The 23,342-nt window shown below is 48.2% G+C and overlaps 1 protein-coding gene across 1 annotated transcript in view; it reads right to left on the bottom strand.

Annotated features, from left to right (window-relative positions):
* Window positions 1-23,342, bottom strand: part of LOC119394579 (collagen alpha-1(II) chain) — a gene marked incomplete in the record, with an annotated part of 1,710,759 nt that overhangs the window by 911,902 nt on the left and 775,515 nt on the right. Inside the window, 2 exon segments of the mRNA XM_049415838.1 lie at window positions 8,009-8,053; window positions 13,432-13,485. Coding sequence (XP_049271795.1) covers window positions 8,009-8,053; window positions 13,432-13,485 — 99 coding nt within the window.

The raw sequence follows: 23,342 nt of genomic DNA, 5'->3' as shown, positions 1-23,342 counted from the left end.
GTTTACTGCTGACCTAACTCAGGCAATACTGAGATACAGCCAAACAAGCCACCGCCGGACCACAGCGTACCACCCACAGACCAATGGCCTCACCGAGCGGCTAAACAAGACCATCGCCGACATGCTGGCCATGTATGTCGACGTCGAACACAAGACGTGGGATGCCATCCTTCCGTATGTGACCTTCGCATACAACACGGCCATGCAAGAAACGACGCAAATGACGCCGTACAAGCTGGTCTACGGAAGGAGCCCGGCAACAACGCTCGACGCAATGCTACCAACCGCCACCGACGAAGACGATCTCGACGTTGCCGCCTATTTGCAACGCGCCGAAGAAGCTCGACAGCTCGCCCGCCTGCGCATCAAGAACCAGCAGAGGGTCGACAGCCGTCACTATAATCTTCGACGACGCCACATGGAGTACCAACCCGGTGACCGTGTGTGGGTCTGGACGCCGATACGCCGACGCGGGCTCAGTGAAAAACTTCTTCGGCGATACTTCGGCCCATACAAGGTGCTTCGACGTTACGGCGCTCTTGACTACGAGGTCGTCCCGGACGGCATTACGAACTCCCAGCGACGCCGCGCACGACCTGAAGTCGTCCATGTCGTGCGCCTTAAACCGTTTTTTGCGCGTTAGCGAACCTGAGAACTCTACTTTTTCCTTTGTTATTGTAATTTATTTGTGCATGCACTTGTTTTTTCCTTTGCATGTTCTGTTGCAAGCATCGGGACGATGCTTTTTCAGAGGGGGGCAATGCCACGCCCGCTTCTTCTTTTATTTTGATGTGTTCGAGTTTGACCAGCAAGGACGGTTATCAACGCTCGACGCTGGCCGTGAAGCAGTGTTCGAGAAGCTTCACGATTTTAGTAGATCGTTTTGTTAAGATTGCGTGCCGCACGCGAATGTTCCAGCTTTGTCGAGAGATAACGCCGCCACCAGCGATATTGCTGGAAAGTTCCATAGCGCCTGTATAAAAGCCGACGCGCTTGACCGCTTGTCAGTTGATCGACGGTCGACGCTCTGTCCGCCGCTATCAGTGTGTTGCTGTAGATTGACTTACAGTTTCCCGGCCACAAGTTCGGCCAAATAAACAGTTTCATCTCGAACGTGCTGACTGCTGTCTTCGTCGTCACGACCACGTGAATGTTGACTGTTCGTGCTAGCTTTGTAGTCGGTGTTCAGGTTCACTTCATAGCGCATTCGAGAAAATTATCGAACATCGAGAACATTCAGCATTGCGTCCTTCGACTGATCGCTGACGCATACCTTACTTGCGCACCATGCTTGCTGTTCAGCTGGGTGTTATCTGTAATAACAGTGGTGTGTGTACGGTAAGTGGAAGTTGTGCGTGAAGTATTTGTCTCGGTTCGGAACGCCAGCAGCCGAACGCATGGGTGAATCGGCGTGCGGTAGGTAAGGTGCATCTTATTTTGCGAATACGTTGTCATTTCCTAACAGATACGTAGAAAATAGGCCATCAAAAATGATTGACGTCACTACTCAGTTCTTTCATTTCCTATTTTTTGTCTCCTTAATATTCCCAACGCTGCAGAGCATTTGCAAATATTTTGCTGTGTTCCGACAAAGTTTTTTTTTTTGGGGGGGGGGGGGCGTTGCCAGCGCGTAAACGGCTGGGGTTTGCTTTCTGCACTGCTTTTAATTTCAACTTTTGTTTTCGTAATGCACTCTTGTTATGCTTTATGTTATTTTGATCAGAAATAGCACATCCCGAAAATCTTTAACGCGCATGCTACTGCAACACAGTATGCATATAGATCTAGGGCTCGCATGAAATCGATTCTCTCAATGCGTGAGAGGATAAGCCTCTTTTTTTTTTGCTGTGACCATTTATCACCTACTAAACAGTATTGTAAGAGTACGCTCGGCGCAATGGAGCATTAGCAATATTCTTTTTTGAAAAAACTAAAATACGCTTAATAACGCCTTATACCAAGTTTATCAACAGACTTCCACGCTTCAGTTTTGCGCAGTGGCAAATGATCATGCGACAATCTTCGATTTCGCTCTCGTGCGTGACACGATTATAACTCGAAATGCACGCACAATCTGTTCAACAGATCGAGATATAAACAGCCGAGCAAATAGAAAGGTATGTAGTATGTAGTTTTCAATATCGCTGAACATAGCGAATCGAAGAGGTGAAGTATCCTGTTGCATGAGAGCTTTTCCAGCAAAGTTTGTGTAGTTCACTGCAGAAAGGAGTGTTCTTCGAGGGGGGTGAATTCATTCCGCGGCCAACTATGCAGCCACGTACAACGACGCTCTTTGACGTTAATGTTTCCCACACGGAATGCAAAAATATACGAAATTCCCGGAGTAGCTCACCAGCAACGTTCGGTTACTGGTGAGTTACTCTCTGGCATCTGCATGACGCGTTTAAAGAAGCGACGAAGTACTTCTAGGGACCGTGGTACTGCTAAATATCCGGCCGCGCTCTGCATTCAACGCGCCTGCACCCAAAGCGCTTGGAAGGGATATGGCGGCGAGAGGTCACGAGATGCGAGTAAGCCAATCGCGTCGGCGGCGGCGCGCGGAAAACAGATGCGATACTCTGAAATTTTTCTAGTGACTCTAGCTAACACGAAGCGAAAGGCAAAGAACGTAACTACGTCTAGGGCGAATCCCCGATGCTAGCGCGGCCAGTGGCGTTCGCTGGCATCGAGACGCTTTAATCATGGCCTTCGAGATTCCACGCCAGCGCGCAATTTGCGAGGCCATGCTTTAACTGCGTCATCGGCGAATCGTTCTCTATCGACGCTAGTAAATGCAATGCCGCATTACTTCACTTCCCCGCTCAGAGGCGGCGGCACCATGCCGCCCCCCTAGCCCCGCCAACAAAGAGCACCGTGAGAGAGTGAACGTGTGAGAGATATGTGGCGCGTTTGTGGAGTGACCTGCATCTGCCTCGGTAGCTTTGTCCGTAGAGCGCCGGGAGCTTATTGTCGCGGCCAAGCAGTAGGATCCATTCACAGCGGGGGAACTTCTTACAGTTTTTAGATGCGAAGCATCTTATGGCCGAGTTTAATCTGCTGGTGTGCGTCCGGACAACCCCTACTGCACATGCGCAAACCCTCTCCGCACACCTCCTCTCCACCCCCTCTCCTCTACTCCTCCTCCTGTCCCCTCTCCGCTCCGGCTCTCCAGTCCTCATCTACCTCCCCTCTTCCTTGACCCTCTCCAATCCCTCCCCCTCTCGCGTGCCTGTCGACCGCGTTCCCCGCTCGCCCTGTGCGAATTACAGCCGGCCTAGAGGGAAGACACGACGCGCGTAGCGTTCCTCTTCGCGTTCCACGACGCTTTGACTGGATGGATGCAGCTTACGGCGCGGGGCTTCGACCAAGCTTAAGAACCTGGCCAGCCAGCTCCTCAAAAAAAAAATCACAGCATATCCAGGTGGTGAATGATGATGAGCGGGGCGAAGCTCCGGAGGGAATCATTGGTAAACCATGAATCTTCCGTGTAACGCATTGTGACTAGATTGTTTGAGAACCACAGTCTGTCGCACACACCACAACTATAGCCGAAACTGTTGTCAAGGAAGTCCCGCTGGAAGCGCGCGTCGGCGCCTTCGGGCAGAGCCCGCCTGATGCGTTTTGCAGCCACTTCACGTGCTCGCACAGCCTTGGGCTCTGCCTGCCGGTACGCGCGCTTTCTCGCCGCTTCACGGTCCTTCACATTTTGAAGATCCGATTTGCGCCGGAGCCGTGCAGCTTCGGCCTCGCGGGCTCGAACGGCGGGATCCTGGCGACGAGCACGAGCCGCCGCGGCCCTCCGCGCCCGCCGCTCCGCTTCGTCCGTGCCCCACCAACGATCCGACACGTACGGCGACGATCCAGGAGACTGAGAGAGGCACTAGTTTCCCGCGCACCCAGGCACAGCCCGCGCAACAGCCGATCGGAGAGTAGCGGCACTTCCACCGCCATCTAGTGGCGATTCACACAAGTGCACTATTCCTCACACTTCTATGGGACCAAAGCAGATTGTGTACAGCGCCATCAAGAATATCATCAGTCAACTGCACTTTGCATGTACTTCTATGAGACAGCGCCATCTATTATACTGTTCGGGAGATACTGCCGGTTACGCCTGACATGGGACAAGGCTAGACTAAGAGGAGCTACGCCCCTAAAAAAAACTCGGCAGATCCCACGTACCGTGGGAATCGATGTTATGCGAAGCATGCGCGGGATGGTGACTGTGGCTTAAATTTTCACCATGAGCAAAACGTAATGAAATGACGCTATAGAAACATCGAAGTGGTATACGCGCACTCGTATCTTGAAGAGTCGTATATGTATCATATAAAAAGTTGTTTGCAGTTAAGTAACGATGCCAACAGAAACATGGGTGTAACCAACACCAGGCGCGGTAAGCTGACATGTAGTGCTTATATTCTTTAATACTGGATAGCGCGAATACGAACAGGACAAAGAAGAAACACAGATTTACAGGACAGGCATTACTCGCAACTAAGCTTCATTCAGGAAAGTTTCCCTAGATATACACACAGCCGAGTGGCACGCACAGACGCACTCCACGTACGTTACAGTCACAGTTGCAGTTGTTACAGTTGCGATACAGTTGTTATGCTCATTCTTGTCCTTTATGACGAAGAACGCACGCACGTTTCACGACCCCGTGTGTATCTGTAGAAGGGGTTGCTGACATTTCGTGAACAAGGCCATCACCACCGTGATCAGTGAGCATCAGCCGCTGGTCCGGACTTGTTAATAGGATCCGCTCGTGATCCCGGCTACGAGGGGTCTAAGTGTAGAGAAGTGCGAGGTGCAGTACAGCTGCTGGAAATTCTGGATGCCTGTTACGATGCAATGATCTATGGTGCCTCCTGTCTTGGACGTGGCAGCGAGGTCTTTTGATGCCCTGTCCACGTCTAAGCCGTCTTTCACGAAGTATAAGTAACAGGCGTTGCTGGGTCTTCATAAATCAATGTTGAAGCCACCGGTAATAGTTCTCCTCGGCAGATTTATTGTAGGAAGCATTGACGCCGGTTTTTGCGTAATCCACGGGGTCCACGTTGCGGACCATGTGGTCGAGTGGATGGTAGTTGAGCGTCTTCCAGGGGTGTTCTGTCTTCAGCTTACCCCCTTTCCTTGCGCCCGCCGCGGTGGTGTAGCGGTTACGGTGCGCGGCTGCTGGCCCGAAGGTCGCGGGTTCGATCCCGGCCGCGGCGGTCGAATTTCGATGGAGGCAATATGCTATATGCTAATGCGATCTCGGTACACGTTAAAGAATACAAGATGGTCATAACTGGAGGAGCCCATCGCTACGGCGTATGTCCTAATCATATCGCGGTTTGGGACATTAAACCCCAACTATTAGTATTATTATCACTTTCCTTGCGACAGGTATTTTGCGTTATTCACGCTATGACGAGTGAATCGTGTTGGTCATACACTGATCCCCTACTATGCCAATTTTGGTACATTACAAGTTATGGAGACGATCAGGAGAGCACCCAGACCTAGGCGGCTAGATGGATTGATAGATCCGTAGATAGAAACGGCCAAAGTGCCTGAGGTTCGCTAAGAAATACTTCGCATTTAAAATTTCACCATCTCCCGCTCAAGCGAACGATCTCCCCGCTGCTTTTCATCCACACATGGTTCCCTTTCAGCGGGAGATGGTGTAATTTTCTTTGTCATGCTTTAGCTTCCATTTTATTAACGTCATATCCGTGACGGAAAGCCGTCACTAAAGTCTTGGTAGACCCAGGCATAACACACTTTCGTGTTAAAATTGGCAAAAGAAACGTATCCCGGAGTGCTACGCAGCATTCTTTGCGCCGGATGCGATCATGTTTACGTGGGCGAGAGGGAAAATTTCGAGCAGAGAGTGAAACAACACCGTTACGACGCCAAGAAAATGAACGCTGCATCTATAGAGGTCAAATTATATCGGTCGCGAAAACGAAAAGTCGTTGAGAACTTATTCTCACAGACATCAACGCCCGCCGTACAATTGAAGCGCGACTAGGTGAGGAAGGGACAAATAACCAAAACCAAAAACGGAACGGAATTTTTTTTCGAATACTCCTAACTTTGTATATGCCAGAGTAAACTAGCACTTTACTTTACGACGAAATGTATAGCGCGAACGGGGTACTTGGACAGACAGAAAAAACGAGGACGGGCGCTAACTTCCAACTGATTTTATTAAGCAGAAACAAACATTTATATATGGCACAAAATGCAAAATAGGAACATGTGACAGCGCCCGTCCTCGTTTTTTCTGTCTGTCCAAGTACCCCGTTCGCGCTATACATTTCCTCATGACATACCAACTAGCCCAAGCCGCTTCTCATTTACTTTACGATTTATTTGACACTTGGCTATATAGCCGATTGCCTCGTTTTTCGGTCTAGCGTCATAAATGGGGGCCCTCTGCTATGTGGGCTTGTGTCAGGTCAACGAGGCATCGCTCACTTTTTGCGCGGTGGTTTCGTGCGTATCTGCCGTAGTTCATTTGTTTTCTTATGTGTTATTTACCGGCGTGAAACTTCCAAGAAGCTGAATTAGTTCAGCGAACGTGGGACTGCAGAATGCTTTCGCTGGCGAATGGCCGACGTGCCCTCACCTTTCTTGACGATTCATGCGGCATGCTAAACGATGAAACGCTGTACTGTAAGCTTTCCAAAGCGATAATTTTAAGGCCCGCTCCAGTGTTTTGTCGATTGCGCAAGGTGAGTTTTCGAACTATTCTGCTATTGTTCTCGTGAGCCATTGTACCATAATTTCTTCAGCTGCAAAGTATTTTCGTGTGCATTGCAAGTACACTATTTTGCTAATAAAAGATGCTTGCTTCCCCAGTCTTTCTTGTTGATCTTCCTTTCCTCTGGCACACGCAATCGGCGAGCTATAAAGACCCGATAAAATCGCGTAGTTATGGAAAGCATGTCAAAGGTCAGCAAATAAAAAAAAATTGATATCGCGCCATGCAGTGCAAAAGCGCGACGTCCCTACAGCTTCCAGTTGTAACGTCATATATTTTTTATTTGTTGCTTTCTGTAAGTTGTCCCCGCGATAAGTAGATGGTGACGGTGGCAGTGAGCCTCCCACTACTTGACACATTGGCTTCTATGGAAGTTTCGCTACCAGTTTACATGTACCTTGGCATCTAATGCATTGGCTGAACACGCAGGAACGACTGGCCACGTAATCGATGAGACAACGCCAGCACCATTGAAAAAGAAAAAAAATGTTTTCGCCTCTTTATCTGGAATCATTGATAATACAGACGACAAAGCGCACCCTCAAGCGTAACGACGGAAACGTTTCTCACGTGTAAGCATGATGCTTGCGGCACGTATTGAAACGTACCTATCTTTCACACTTCAATGTGAACAAGGCTCCCGTGCGGGAGCCGAAACATCTTGTTTGCTTTAAAGTGTTCTTATCGTGGTCGGCGTTTATTCTTTTTCTACAACGTCAATTAATAGATCAAATCAATAAACCTCAGGGGAAATTGGCTGCAGAAACATGGGTACAAGAGCGCTTATGGATAGTGTGTATTCTTACAAGGGTGATTTGATGTATGGCACTGGCACACAATGTTGTGCATATATAGAAGGCATACATCTTGCTGAAATTATGATGACAGGAATACTGCAACTCTGTGTTGCTCTCACCTTGGTTATCGCTCGGTAAGAAGTGCCATATTGCGAAGTAGAGAATGTGGATGAAAAAAGCATACACTGCTTGCTTTGCCTTTCCCTCGAGTTACTGCAGACCAGATTACAGGAATAAGCACCACACAGTTAACTGACAAGAGCCATCATTAGAATCGAGTTGGGATGGGCTATTCTGTATACATTGCGGAAGTTCTCCGTTGCTCTTCTTTAGAGATATGCGAGGTGTAAGGCAAATGTAAAATAGCGCCCGAAATAGCAACAACGCAAGTACCACGAACGTATTATTACAACATACCGAATGCTGTGTTCATGCTGAGAAAGGAACAGTTTACCGGTGATCCTGGTGGCCCTGGGAGACCGTCGATTCCTCGTATTCCCTGCAATATATAAAAAGCAGCACAGGCAATACAATAAAGCTTGGAAGGACAGATGTAGCGAATCGTGATAAAATATACACCTGTAAAAGCAAGAGAAGTGCCCCCTCTTCCCGCCTCGCTCATTTCCCCGTGTCATATTTTTAACGAGTACTAAAATTTTCGTACATGCGTGGTCAAATTTTCAAATTTTCCACGATAGCCAACGCTGCTAAACGGTGCACAACCACCTGGATTCAGCTCCATGAGAAACTGAAGCAGCACCTGCCAGCCACGCAATGAAAAAGGTCTGAAGAAGGGTTCGAACGTGTTGAGCTTTCAGACCCTGCTTTCATGCGTACGCTCGAGACGGTATACCGTTTAGTGACAGACGAGAATTACAACAGTTGTACAGATCTCAGCACGGATATCAACAACATTCGTTGGTCGCCGCCGAATGACGGTTCGGTTCAATGTCTCGAAGGTCATGTGATGGAATATCTGTGGGAGACGGGTTTCATAGACAACATATCCGCTGCTTCTGCGGGCGCTTTTTCAGAAGTCTTTTCACTCTATGTAATGTGGACGCTGGTTCTATCTACGCAAAGCCCCTTTGTGCATAAAACAGGCGTCAGCACAAAATAAGGCATCCTTGAATAACAGAGACCTGAGCTAGTTTGTAAGTAATCATTCTAAATAGACAAGGCGTGCAAACACGGACGCAAGAAAGAACTCGCGACACCACAAACGCCGACTCACAACTGAAGAGACGCACAACGGCGAAAAGAACGAACGCACGAAAACTTATCTGCGCATGCCCATGCAATAGGCGAACCTATCAATCCGCAATGCGTGAGGGTCTAGGTGAGAAATAACTGTTAAGGAATTCGATTTCATCGTTATGCTAGTTAATCGACGGCTGGATCACGCATGCGTTGAGACTATCCTCGATATGCCATGCCTCAATCATCAGGCACCTTTCTTCATTCCTATGCCGGTAGAGAACTGCGCATTCATCTAATTTTGGCGTGCGCTTACACTCTCGACAATGTAAAGATAGATGAGAAGGTGAGCCTCCGGTTAGCGATCTCGTATGTTCCAACAATCTCTGGTCAATGCATCGGCCCGTCTGCCCTACGTAGAAGCGGCCGCAGCTGAAAGGGACCTATACGCCACACTTGTATAGGGCAATCAGTGAATTTGTTGATGTGTTTTACGAAACAAATATTGGCCCGCTTCTTGTATTTTACTCGCTCATTCTAGCTATGCACAGCGGCATAAATCTTACCTAGCTTATTGGCAGCTGTGAAAATAACATAAGCACCGCCTACATGGCCACTAACGGAACTGGTCACGTTGTTGTTGTGCTCGCGAAGTCTATCGTTTAAGCATCGGCCAGTCTGGCCGATGTAGAATCTGCCGCATGAAAAGGGAATGCGGTAACGACGTTCCTGATACATGACACGAAAGGTGACTTGTGTTGTTTACTACAGGCGATACTGTCATTGGGGGTGCTGTTGACGCGGTTACACAATTTTGACAACTTATTAGGCGCACTCTAAACGACTCTAACATTAGCTCGCTGACCAATCCGCTTTAAATTGCGTCATACTTTATGCAAGTAAGGTAAAACAGTGAGTTTTTGACCTTGTGCATGTCTAACATTAGTATCACTTGCACGTGCCGGGGGTTTACAAACAATCATTTCTTTTAAAAGCTTTTGTGCTACCGAAGCTAGCACGTAGTGCGTGTAACCAGCTCCTAACAATCTAGTTAGCTGGCCTTGAAAACTGTCACCCTTACGGCACACGCACAACTTTCGGAGCGCGTTCGACATGCACAACTTGGCGTTTCCTCTTTTTATCAACTTTGAATGGGAGCTGTGAAACGACAAAATGGGTTTCTTGCTACGCGGTTCAAAACTCCAACAGACACCCTCTGAACTCGATTTCAAACGTAGGCCCAGATACCTAATCGAATTTTCAGAAGACATTTCACAGGTTGATTTGAGGGGATTTGCACAAGATCTGAAAATATCTTCTAGACTAGACGCGGGTTCCTCAAACAAGCCTGGGTCACAGTCTAGGCACACCAGAAAATTGTCAACAAAACGGAAAACTTTTCAAACACAAGAATGGGCAATACACGAGGAAACCTTACGGTCAACACTGACCAATAAAATTTCACTGAGTATGGGCGCGATACATGACCCTATACTAATTCCTTGCTTTTGATTCATGACGAACAACTCATCGATATAAATAACGGCCCTCAAACAAATAAATAAAAGCTAATTTACGATTTTTTTAATTACTCATTTTAATATTACTTTAGGTGCGGCAAAGTGTTTCAGCCTCGGCGTACGGTTCGTTTGCGAAGACGACAGGGGCTAACTGCTATAGCATCTTTATACAAAAAATGTGTATTGTTTAAAAAAAAACGGCATAATATGGCCCTTTTTGGCACTTAACTGCCTGCGCCTTTCATAGTAATGCATTCCTTATCTCATCCGTCCTCTAAGCGTAGTACTAGTTCTCACGCGCAAGCGGAGCTCGTCCGCAGTCGAAGCGGCATTCATGTAATGTGAGCGCCCGCGGCATCGTGCGGCCGCTGCTGCGTGTTTGTCAAGCAGCATCTTCGCTAGACAAAGCTTGCTGCGCCGTCCATTGGAAAGAACTTTATTCCTGCCTGCGCATTTGTTGTTGTGGAGCTGCTGCCTTGTGAATATGTCGCGCACAATTATTTTGAACACCATATATCCGATATTCAGCACATAACTAATAGCGCGGCCGCTATTCTGACTTGCTCACATGTAACGCATTGCAAGTTGTTAGCAACCAAAATAATGCAACGCTTTCTTACGCCAATTGGTAGATGACGTCCTTGACGTCATCTACCATTCTGGTAGATGATGTTTAATTAGAGGAATTTATAAAAATGACATTTATGAGAAAACTATTTTCGAATTTCGGCGTTTTCGTTAAACCACTTCATCACAATTATTAAGTTGAAGAGAGGGCGATAAAGCCGCGAGAATTATTTAAAAAAAACGAAAATATGAAGGCTAACTTCTACCGAGTTTTATTATCATAAGTTTCACTTGCTTGGAGCAATACATTCCTGATGTCCAGGTATATTGTGCTGCTCTCCATGTTTGTGATTTTTTTTCTCAACAGTGCTTCGACAGGTAAGGAAAATAATGGAGTCGTAAGATTTTATTTCAGGTGTTTATTGACGGGAATAAATATTGTGACCAAGAAGTGCACCATTTTTTGCCTAGGTGCGCTGAAAGTACAGGAATCGCGAAATGCCGGGAAAGTGCTTTTGCGGCCAAAATTTATATTTTTTTAAGGCAAACAAAACTTTTTTTTCGCAGAAATGGCTTCGAAACCATTGTTGCGGTTCCAATTCCTAGGCCTAAAGTAAATTTAATAAAAATCGGGAATGGTGACTGGGACCTCGTTCTCGTTCTTATCACCCAGCTGTGAAACTTTCAATGATGCTGTTCAGAGAGTTAAAAGCAGCATGAGTGCAGAGGTCGTGAGGAGGTCATCCAGTTGAGAGAAACCGGCCGTCACCGTAGTGCCTCACGCAAAGGCGACCCATCTACAGTGCATCCTCTGCGCTGTGCCGTAACGCCTGTGTTCTTTCTTCGTTGGCATAGCCCGTCCGACATTTCCTTTCCACCTATGGTTGTTGTTTTTTTTGGAATCAAATAGTCTTGAAACGACACCTTAAGCGAAGGCGTTTCTTCCAACCGCCCTGCTTCATTCACTTGCCGCGAGAGATAAGCACCCATAGCAGGGCTGTTGCATGCAAACCGAACTAAGGCGCGAATGTCTACTCACTCTTGCCGCTCTAAACCTTAGCAAGATTGCGCAATTCTAAGACGATGCCTTAGGCGAACGATTACTGGGCTCAGGCGGAGAAATAATTGATTTCTTATGGCATTGGCGAATTTGATTATGCTGTTACGTCAGTGAGTACACGAATTGCAATAAATGCCGTAGGACAACATTATTAAAGGGCTAGACATTTCACACACACGCTGCTTTGTATGGTCAGTTCTCCGTGCTGTTCTTCCTACGATGAACCATCCACAAGCTTCAATGGACGCGCCACGCAACATAAACGAGTGGGCCAAAGTGTGCAAGAAGAATGTTCCTAGATATTGCGACAATTAGGCGTGGCGTCTTTTCCTTATCGTGGTCATTTCCTTATTTCTTCATACCAACTAGCGTAAACAAAATATGGCGTGAATATGAACCAGCGTCCCATCTTTTTAGGAGGCTGTAGGGAAATTAAAACATCAACACCTACTACCTGTTACAGAGGCACAAGTTTGTAAAAAAGACTCATGCTTGAAGACATGAGAAGCCTCGAAAGAAAGGCTATCGATGGAGTCCGCGTTTGGACAAGGAGACCTTTGTTCGCCAAGGTAGACGCCGCTTCACTGAAGACGACAAATCACCTTATCGAAACGCCACCTCCAATTTCATTCCTCGTTCGGCGACCTCTCACCAGCCAGGGCTCAAATTCGCGTGTGCGCGCCTGCTCCAGGACGCATGGTTAAAAGTGGAAAAAGTGCAACGTATTTTACCATTGGATTAGAAAATAGCTGTGAGCGCCATTTATTCAATAATTTTTCAGGCTACTGCAGGAAGAAGACCTCTCCCGAGGATCGCCAATTTAGCCCATAGCGAACTTCCCTATTTCCGTCTGTCTTCGTCCAATACGTTTTCCAGGCAGCCATTTTGTTGCTCGAACAGACCACCCTCCCCTACCCTCGTGAGGCTAAGAACCCGCTTTCCATGCCGACCTGTCCGCTTTATAATAAACATTTTCATAACAGACCATCGGTTTTCTGTCCTACGCATTACGTTGCCGGCCCAGGTCCATTACTCTCGCGTGATGTCGCCTAGACCCTGCTTGTCCCAAGACCTTTCCCAATCGCCTATCCGTTGAATTGTACGCTGCGTGACCCTCAGCTTTTTTCTCCTCTTTCCTTTGTATCATCCATTTTCCAGCTCCGTGCGTTAAAGCTGGCGGCATGCAGTGATGGTAGACCAATCGTTTTAATAGCAGCGGCAAATTGCCTGTCAGAGTGTGCCAGTGCGTGCCGTGTACGTTCCAGCCCATCTTTATTCGGTGAATGTCCTTTTCGGGAGAAGGCTCTGCTATTTGCCTTTTACCTATGTATACATATTCTTGTACAGAGACTAGTGGTTCTTAATCCAATCGTGATCTCCTTAGGAAATACCTTCCAAAAAAGATTCAAGGTCACCGGAAGACGGCCGCCTTAAAGTACGTGCAACTAGTGGTTCTCATACGACATTCGTTGAGCTTCTCTAGAGCCCTCTCAGTGCAAATTCATAAGGTCGACCGGGAAGGCGACGACTTACCGGTGGTCCTGGAGGTCCATCTCTGCCTCGCTCTCCTCGTGGCCCAGCTGGGCCCTGCACCGAGAAAAAAAAGTTGACTGATCCCTCCTTCATAGGTATCGGTATAACACAAAAGTGAAACGTGTCGTCACAGAAGTAGTTTCTTGTTTATAGTGCATTAGTACATGACAGCTTGTGCAACGTACATTTTTGTTGGGCAGATATAGCAAGCATAGCTTGATGTGGACGCATCGCACTCACGTTGATGCATAGTCGCACATCTCCGTACCGACGACAAACGGCCATGATCATGATTTAACCATTGCGGTAGCTGAAGTTCTTAACATATACGTGGACACCGCATATGGGGTGAATCCCGCGCAAAGATGGCATCAAAAAGCACATAATAAACACTAATGCAAGATAAGCACTCCTTCAAAGCGTCGTGAAATGCGCAGAGAAACGACACGCGCGTCAGTCTTCACTCGAGCCTGGCCGCTACTTCTCACACGGCAAGCGGGGACCACGGTGCGACAGCCAGGCGAGCGTCGGAGAGCTATTTGTCGATCTGGATGGATGATATGAGCGAGGCTTGAGCTAAAGCCGCCACCTCACGGTGTGTTAAAGCGTTGACGAAATAAACTTGTAATGGAAACGCGCCAAATCTGACGGTCATTGCAACGGTGCGTTTTTTTTTTTGTAGCGTTAGCTACACTAGCCTAGCCGAGCCAGGTTCGCGTGCCTCCTCAAGAGCCGTGCTGCGCATGCGCGAGGATCAGTGATGTCACACAGCCGGCGCAACGGAGCCGGCACCTCCCGCCCACTCCGTCGCCGCAGCGCGCGCGACTTGCCGCCGCTGGTCTGCGCTTTCCAGGTGAGTGACGTCGTAGCCGTGACAGACGTACTGGCGCCGGCGCGCGCGCAGCTACTCGCCTTCGCTGTGCAGTAGCCGTCTGACACTGGGCTGGAGCCGCGTGATAGTGCCTCTGACTGGCGTTTGTCAGTGTGGTACAGCCATGGAGAAGGAGAGCGCAAATGCTGCTCAACGGCGCAGAAGAGCGGAGAAGCTTAACTCATCGGATCCCGAAGTAGTTGCCTGGAAAATAAATATACATGTGCCACATAATACGTTAGCTGTGTGTGTGTCATTGCATCGGCAGTAAGCATGATAATCAAGTTAACTCTACACAATCAGGAAAGCTACGAACAATCAGCTGAACCTTTGATAACGCTACGTTATCCTGGCATAGTCAAGCTAAGCCACTGCAACATTTTTTTGTTTGTTTTCTCGAGCCTAGTGGCACAGATGTCACCGCCCCGTTATAAAGGGGACGCTCATAGTATCCATCCATCCATCGATCCAAGAGCACTGTGAAAGGAAAGTGGGAAAGATATAAGGCGCGTTCATGTAGCCACCGTAAAGTGTTTAGCGGTAGCTCAGTGGGCTAAACGCCCACCAGCCATCGTCGCGGACAGAGAGGTCATGGGTTCAATTCCCGTCAGCGGAACTTTTTTTAATAGTTTTTTTCTCATGTGATGGCGTTCATTTCGCTGACGTACTTCCGTGACGGAATACGTCATGAAAGTTTTGGTGGACCCCGGCATAAAAACTTTCATGTTAAAAATAGTGATAAACTCGGACATATTTGTAGATTATATGTAAGGCGTCCTCTAACCCCACTTGACAGTAAGCCAACAGGAACAGCGGTTATTGGTAGACTAGCGATCGTCCTGCGCTGCCTGTGTGCGGTGGTCTTTGCCCCGTATCAATTCGCGCTCTGCTGTGTACTGTTATAACAGTGCAACCGTTAAAACTCAATGTGAATAGAATTTGCATCGCATTATTTTGAATCAATCAACCAATACGTCAATCAGTTAATGTACCTATCAATCATTTTATTTTAATTTCAGATAGCGGAGGCAAGAAGAAATTCAGGAGCCCCTTGCCCTATCGGGAAAATGGGCACAAGAGAAGCCTAACCTACTTCGCGCTTTCTTTCTTTCTTTCGCATTGCACAATGATCTTTCCAACTGCCTGCATGCCGGGGAAGCGGACATACATCACGTGCAAAGCAGCGCAACACTTCAGCTGCTACAGGCAACTACGACAGTCATGCGGTCATATGTACGAAACAATGGCATGTGGCAACGTGAAGTGACGTCACCTCAATAAACGATCAGATTGCCATATAAGATAAGACTGATCGCCGATAAGCCCACGATTTAGAGAGCACCAATTTGGGAAAATGGCACATACCATTACGCACGCGACCGGTGCACCTTCGAGAGCCGCATTTCTGTACACTGCGGGTTTTCGGGGAATGACGCCGAAATCTGTGAGCTTCAAAAGGTTCCCTTAATAGGTCTACTCTGCGTCACGAGGCCAGTGCTGGGCAGTAAATCTAAAGTACATGTCTATTAGGTGCTATCTTCGATACATTATCAGTATCCTGTCTCTCTATCGTGATCATCGTGTATAAGCATATCTATTTCTGATTCATAAAAGAACGCGTCGTGCACTCTAGCATACAAGATGCTGTAATGGTATCATCATCCTGCTAAACTGGAAACGTTCGCTGTACTCAGCTTCTGAAGCTGTTGCAACTGCCGCTATTCAGCTGAAAAAAGTCACAGTTTCACCGCAAGGGCGAAGCAATCAATGCGATAGCAACAAATTGTAGTGTTATACGAAGTGAGGCTGGCAGCTAACTGTTTCGTATCCGATCTCGCGTAACTAGTAAACGCTGGTGTAAGAGAATACGGCCGCTCCAGGGAGAAATGCTATTCGCAGAGTCACTTCGCATTGAGAGCGCAGCACGCAGAAGGGTATACGAGCCACCCGCTGTGATAGCTTTCCAGATAGCGCGCGCGCCAGCGATGGCGACCACGCCCTTAGATTCAAAGTTGAAAGTGACTGCTCGCGTGACAACACTTCTCCCCCCCCCGCCCCGCGCGTCGTGTCTTTTCATGGTCGTTAAAGACGGGTGGGGCGTTTCCTGTCTTCTTCGATGGCAGGCCTCCCGAGCGGGCTGATGTTATCGCATGCACCCTCCGAGCGACGGAAATGGCCGGCTCGTTTGATCTCTGCTTCGGCCGCATTTGCCGCCCCCGCTCGCGCGCTTTTACCCGCGGTAGACCATACAATACGCGGGAGAATATTATCAATTTGGACTTCATGCCGGAAGGACATGACGGCGACTGCAACGGCGACGGGAAAAACCTGTCGAGACTGTCCATATAATAGTTATCGCAATAATGAAATCAGAAGAACATACTTCCTTCGATCTTTCCGCCAGAGACCCCCAGAGAGGGCCGGCGAAGAGGTGCGCGCTGTATTATTCATAGTCCAGATTCACGTGGTGGCGCTCGCACCGTCTCGACAAAGACGTCTGGGCCTCGCAAACATTGCGTAAACTAGATTTTTTGCTGTTTACTTTCGCTGGTGCCATGACGCTTGCTCGTAGCAACCATACTATGTTGAGTGCACCAATGCGTGCGCCATCGTTGCCGGCAGTTTTGATGCCGCTACAGCGTCATTATAGCAGCTGCTCCTGCGTGGTGCTTCGTCAGGAATTTGGAAGAATGCAAGAATGCTTTTACTTATTTGTTTTGTTAAGCTGTTTATTGGACAGCACTCGGCGACAATGAGCCATGGCGACTGTCAAGGCAAAAGCACGGGCTCCGAGCGTGAGGGGCGTTAGAAGAGGACGACCCACTAGGAGCCGCTGGAGAGCGCAACCGTTAAACAGTACCAATTGCTTCGCCACAATTACCCCGGGTACGAAAAGGGGAGCCGTCCGGCGACCTAACAGCTCGTCACTATGAGTGGGTCATAGTAGGCCTTGAGGCGCTCCACGTTGACTATGTCGCGCCCTCGACGGCGCATGTCCGAAGCTGGTTCGATGGGCTCGATCAGGTAGTTGACCGGGGATGTTCGCTCGACGACCCGGTAGGGGCCTTCGTATTTTGGCAGTAGTTTTGACGAGAGACCAGTTGCAGTTGTAGGGACCGAGAGCCATACGAGTGCTCCGGGGAGGAACGTGGACTCGGAAGTGGTGGTGCCACCGCGAAGGCTCTTCTGCCGCTCTTGTTCGTGCGTTGTAAATGACTTTGCAAGCTCGCGACACTCTTCAGCAAGCCTGGCTGTGTCAGAAATTGGCGCACAATCAGATGAATCCGGCTTGTAGGGTAGTATCGTGTCAATAGTGTGCGACGGGTGCCTTCCGTACAACAGGAAGAAGGGTGAAAAACCGGTAGTGCTTTGAGGGGCGGTATTATAGGCGTAGGTGACGAAGGGCAGAATGGCATCCCAATTTGTGTGATCGGCGGCGACGTACATTGAGAGCATGTCGCCGAGCGTGCGGTTAAAGCGTTCGGTTAGGCCATTCGTCTGCGGGTGGTAAGCAGTAGTTTTGCGGTGTACAGCATGGCACTCCTTGAGAATGGCTTCAACGACCTCCGACAGGAAGACACGGCCTCGATCGCTGAGAAGCTCCTGGGGTGGACCGTGACGCAGCATGAATCGGTGTAGCAGGAAGGAGGCAACATCGCGCGCTGTAGCCGCTGGGAGGGCGGCGGTTTCGGCGTATCGCGTTAGATGGTCGACAGCGACGATGGCCCAACGGTTACCAGCCGACGTCAGAGGAAGTGGTCCATACAAATCGATGCCCACGCGCCCAAACGGACGGTTAGGGCAAGGTAATGGTTGTAGACCGACTGGTGACACGTGCGTTGAAGGTTTTCGGCGTTGGCAATCGAGGCAGGAGCGGACGAATTTCTGCACGTAGCGGTACATCCCTCGCCAGCAGTATCGTTGTCGAATGCGCTGGTAAGTTTTGGATACCCCAGAGTGCGCGCATTGCGGATCAGAGTGGAATGACTCGCATATTTCAGCACGGAGACTTCGAGGTATTACAAGTAGCCACTGGCGGCCGTCGGCGTTGTAATTGCGTCGGTGCAGTAGGTCGTCACGAACTGCGAAATGGTGGGCTTGACGACGCAACGCGCGAGTGGTTGGTGTTGCCGACGGATCAGTGAGCAAGTCTATCAGCGAGGCGATCCATTTATCCTTGCGCTGCTCGGTAGTGATGGTGTGAGCATCGATAGAAGAAACAGCAATGTGAGATACTGAGCAGGAGGCATTGTCGTCAGGCAAGGGGGAGCGCGAGAGGGTGTCGGCGTCATCATGCTGGCGTCCGTTGCGGTACAGCACGCGGATGTCGTAGTCTTGCAGGCGAAGTGCCCAGCGGGCGAGACGGCCTGAGGGATCCTTCAATGACGACAGCCAGCATAGTGCATGATGATCGGTGACTACATCAAATGGGCGACCATACAAATAAGGTCGAAATTTTGTAAGAGCCCAGATGATCGCCAGGCACTCTTTTTCCGTGAAGGTGTAATTGGTCTCGGCTCTAGTAAGCGTACGACTTGCCTATGCTACGACATATTCGGGGAACCCTGGTTTGCGCTGCGCAAGAACAGCGCCGAGCCCTACACCGCTCGCGTCCGTGTGTACCTCCGTTGGGGCCGTAGGGTCGTAGTGACGTAGTATGGGAGGAGACGTCAATAAACGACGGAGCTTGGCGAACGCGTCGTCGCATTCGGACGACCACGAATGTAGGGGCCCGTTACTCCCAAGGAGCTTCGTCAGCGGCGATATGATGGTGGCAAAGTTGCGTATGAATCGTCGAAAATATGAGCACAGTCCGACGAAACTGCGCAGTGCTTTGACGGACGCAGGTTTGGGAAATTCGGCCACGGCCCGAAGCTTGGCCGGATCGGGAAGGATTCCGTCCTTGGACACGACGTAGCCTAGGATTGTCAGCTGCCGTGCTGCAAATCGGCACTTCTTATGATTCAGTTGGAGGCCGGCGTTGCTCAAACGCGTCAGAACATGCCGCAGACGTTGAAGATGCGTGGAGAAGTCCGGAGCGAAAACGACGACGTCGTCCAGGTAACACAAGCACGTGTGCCATTTCAAGTTGCGCCGAACGGTGTCCATCATGCGCTCGAAGGTCGCGGGCGAATTGCACAGACCAAACGGCATGACGTTGAACTCGTACAAGCCGTCGGGCGTGACAAAGGCAGTCTTTGGTCGAGCATCATCAGCCATGGGTACTTGCCAGTACCCCGAGCGCAAATCGAGAGATGAAAAGTATTCTGCTCCTTGGAGGCTGTCAATCGCGTCGTCGATTCGCGGCAGTGGACAAACATCCTTCCGAGTGATCTTGTTGAGCCTTCGGTAGTCCACACAGAACCGCACAGAACCGTCCTTCTTGGCAACGAGAACAACAGGAGACGCCCATGGGCTGTCCGAGGGTCCAATAACGTCGCGTCGAAGCATATCGTCGACTTGCTCATTAATTACCTGACGTTCTGTGGGAGACACGCGATATGGACGTTGCCGCAGTGGTGGTTGGGCGCCATTGTCGCCAGTGGCGAGAGGTACGGGGATCGATACCCAGCACCTCCACCAATTTGTTAAGCTGTTTATTGGACAGCACTCGGCGACAATGAGCTATGGCGACTGTCAAGGCAAAAGCACGGGCTCCGAGCGTGAGGGGCGTTTAGAAGAGGACGACCCACTAGGAGCCGCTAGAGAGCGCAACCGTTAAACAGTACCAATTGCTTCGCCACAATTTATTTATTTAGCCTTGCCTCAGGGCAACATGCTGGCCCATGCAGAAAGAGCAATACAATGACAAACTAATGACACCAAAAGGAAGAAAATATAAACAATGATGCAACACAACAAAGTGCGTGGTTCGCACAGTAGGAGAAATGGTGGAAAACTCTGTGCAAATAATAGTAGGAAACTAAAGCGTAAGAATATTTTGCCTTTGCAAACAAAACACAATGAAGAAGAGAGATGAAACACACAGATCAAACAGCACTCTGATGAAAAACGCTTTACAAACAACAATAGGGCACTAAACATAAAAATGTTCCCATGAAAGCGAGAAATTAGTTTCAGCCCCTGCATAAGATTTGTGCAGCATTTCTGGAAAAATGGTTTTCCAACTATGTTGCAAAGCTCCTTGATTGTATAATAGGAGAGGTAGGGAATTCCATTCTGGTATAGTGCACGGACCAAAGCTGTTCAGGTGAGAGTTAGTCTTGGCGCAAGAAAAAAGTTGTGTCTATGTCTAGGTGATCATGTATTTATAGGTGTTACATCGTGGGGCAATTGAAGCCCGATTGCACGTTTTATGGTGCCATGTAACAACTGCAGACGAATAACTTCACGCCTATGTTCAAGTGAATTGATTTTATTACTAAGCATTAGTAATTACAGCAAATCCGCTATTATATGATTTCCAAGGATAAATCTAACAGCCGTCCTTTGTACACTCTCCAAATGCACAACGGTTTTTTTGGTGTGAGGATACCATACAACCGCCGCATACTCGAGTTTCGAACTCACGAATGCGTTATATTATAATTTTTTTTGTATTTGCCGGTGCTTTTCTAAATTTTCTTTTCAAAAACCATAATTTGCGAAATGCTGCAGGACACGTAAGGGAAATATGATCTCACGAAGTCAATCTGTTATCAATTCTGACGCCCAAGTATTCGGATTTAACAACATGAGTTATTATCATGTCGTTTAGAAACTAAAGAAATACGCTCGGTTCCATTTCTCGTGTTTCCATGCTTCAAAGTTTACCTTTAACGGAAATTCCTATAACTGATTTCTGCAAGCATTAGTCATCGATTAGCGAGGCTACATTTTGCGAACCACCTTGCCACGTTCATATGTCAGCGATCTGAACAATCGCGCTCAGTTAAGTTTCAAAAGCAGTGATATTTACTTTCCTGCAAATTGAACTCTTACAGCTATCGCACCCCCTGCACAGATGCCCGATGTAATCGAACAAGCGCTTACGTCACAGAGTATATATCTTGGCGCGCTGTACCTTTGCTTGTGCTGCTATTTGTATGCAACTTTTTATTAGCATTTATTTGAGCGAAGCAGCTCTTTCTTCGATCTGTGTATTTTTGCACCCTAATCGCATTTTTCTTGTGTGTATTCACTGCGATGTGTCATTTGTAACGTGCAGCGAAAGTCAATTTCCCGCTATGTTCTTATTTTTTTAATTATGTAGACCGCTGCAAATCTTAGATATTATCATTCCACTCCAGTTCTTCGTGTGTGGGTGAGGTTACCGACGAAAATAGATTGTGCTCGGCATAGTACATGGCGCCTGCAGCAACACGACTACTGCTTGCGACTTAGTAAAGTAACGAAATTGAGTTGTCGTTGTAATAGCTAAAGATGTTGAAAACATGTTGAAGCTGTTAGGAATGAGATTCCACAAGCATAGTCATACAAATATTGTACTTTGGTTTTGCTCATAGGTGTCCGCACGAGCACTATTTTCCTGAAACATCTGTTCGAAATTTTGTCAGCGTTTCGGCTGCAGTGTTATAAAATCATTCGCACCATAAATTAAGCGACGCCACTGCTTTCAAGACCATTACGAGCAATTAGAATGCTACCCTCCTTCTCAGCACTGGTTTTCCTCCTCAACTCGTCGGCTGGCGATTGTAGCGCACTGGACGGGTTGAGCTACGCTTCCCTCTGCGTGGCCTTGACGATGAACTCCAGCGGCAGCGCTGCCGCGCTGTCGTAGCTGATGGCGTCCACAAGCCACGTCCTCTAGCAAATAGCTGAGCTCGGCGCCGTCAGGTACCGCAATGATACCGGCTGCTTATTCTCTGCAAAACGGCTGCTTGGGCGAGTTGGTTCATGATTAAAGATAGATTTCCTAATTAGATTCCTTCCTAAATACTTATTCTCCTTTAGGCTGGTCATTTGGAATGCTATAAAGGAGGTGGGACTTCAACAATTACCGATCAGCGTAACAACAGGTTGATGATGATATATGGCGTTTCATGCCGCAAGGGCCACTTGATGGCCAAAGAGCGCCAGGTCATAGGACGAAGGATGTGAACAATGATTGTGGTAAGTGGCTGTAAACGGGCCTAAAAATTCTTCGTGCAAAAGGCGGGTAAACGTATAAGTATTAAAATCAAGAGAGTGACGAGAAATGTGTGTAGTGAGAATGAATGGCGAGTGGTCGTAATAATAAAACTACGGGTATATGGCATGAGCACGAATAACTCGTCAACGGTTTTGAGTCTAAGGGCTACTTGGCAGGTGCTTTCTTTAAAGGGAAGCTGAAGTGGTTTTAGAATTCGGTAATAATACTTTGATGTTAACAAGGACCAACATTAGTGTCGACGATGGCGTAATATTTTTTCGCTGTTGTGGCAGCAGGAGCTTTAATATACGCGAAAGAAAAGTTCATCTTGCACCGCCCAGGCGAACGCGCCGAAAGTGTGGGCGTGGAAACAAACTAACCAGAACTACGATTAATGAGAACTAACAGACAATAATGCCAACGAAAGTATAGGAGATGTTATTTCTAATAATTGAGATACAAATATGAAGAAAGTAATGTGGACGAAAAGATATCTTGCCGCCGTAGGGACCGAACCTGCGACCTTCGAATAACGCGTCCGACGTTCTACCACTGAGCTACGGCGGCGGTCATCCCCCCGTCCACGTTATGGTGTATATATGTGCATTTAAACCAGGGAGTGTTAGTCAGCGCCGATTGCAGCCATGGCGGCGAGTGTGGAACACTCTTTTTCTGCCTTTTTTTGGCGTCACGTAACACGTGATATTTTTACGAGCTGGCGGCTGACCAATAATCCCTCGCATAGTACCTGAAGGAATCAAGTCTGTCAGAACGAGACCCTTGCTATGATTGAAGGAAAGAAGATGGCTTTTAAGGGCTCGTTTTTCATCGTTAGACACAATATTAATGAGAACAAACAGACAGTAATGCTAAGGAAAATATAGGACATGTTGTTTGTAGTCATTGGGACATAAATATGAAGAAGGTAAAGTATGGTATGGTATGATG

The sequence above is a fragment of the Rhipicephalus sanguineus genome, chromosome 5 (genome assembly GCF_013339695.2).
Source record: "Rhipicephalus sanguineus isolate Rsan-2018 chromosome 5, BIME_Rsan_1.4, whole genome shotgun sequence".
Classification (NCBI taxonomy): Eukaryota; Metazoa; Arthropoda; class Arachnida; order Ixodida; family Ixodidae; genus Rhipicephalus; species Rhipicephalus sanguineus.
This window is presented reverse-complemented; position numbering and strand designations above follow the sequence as displayed.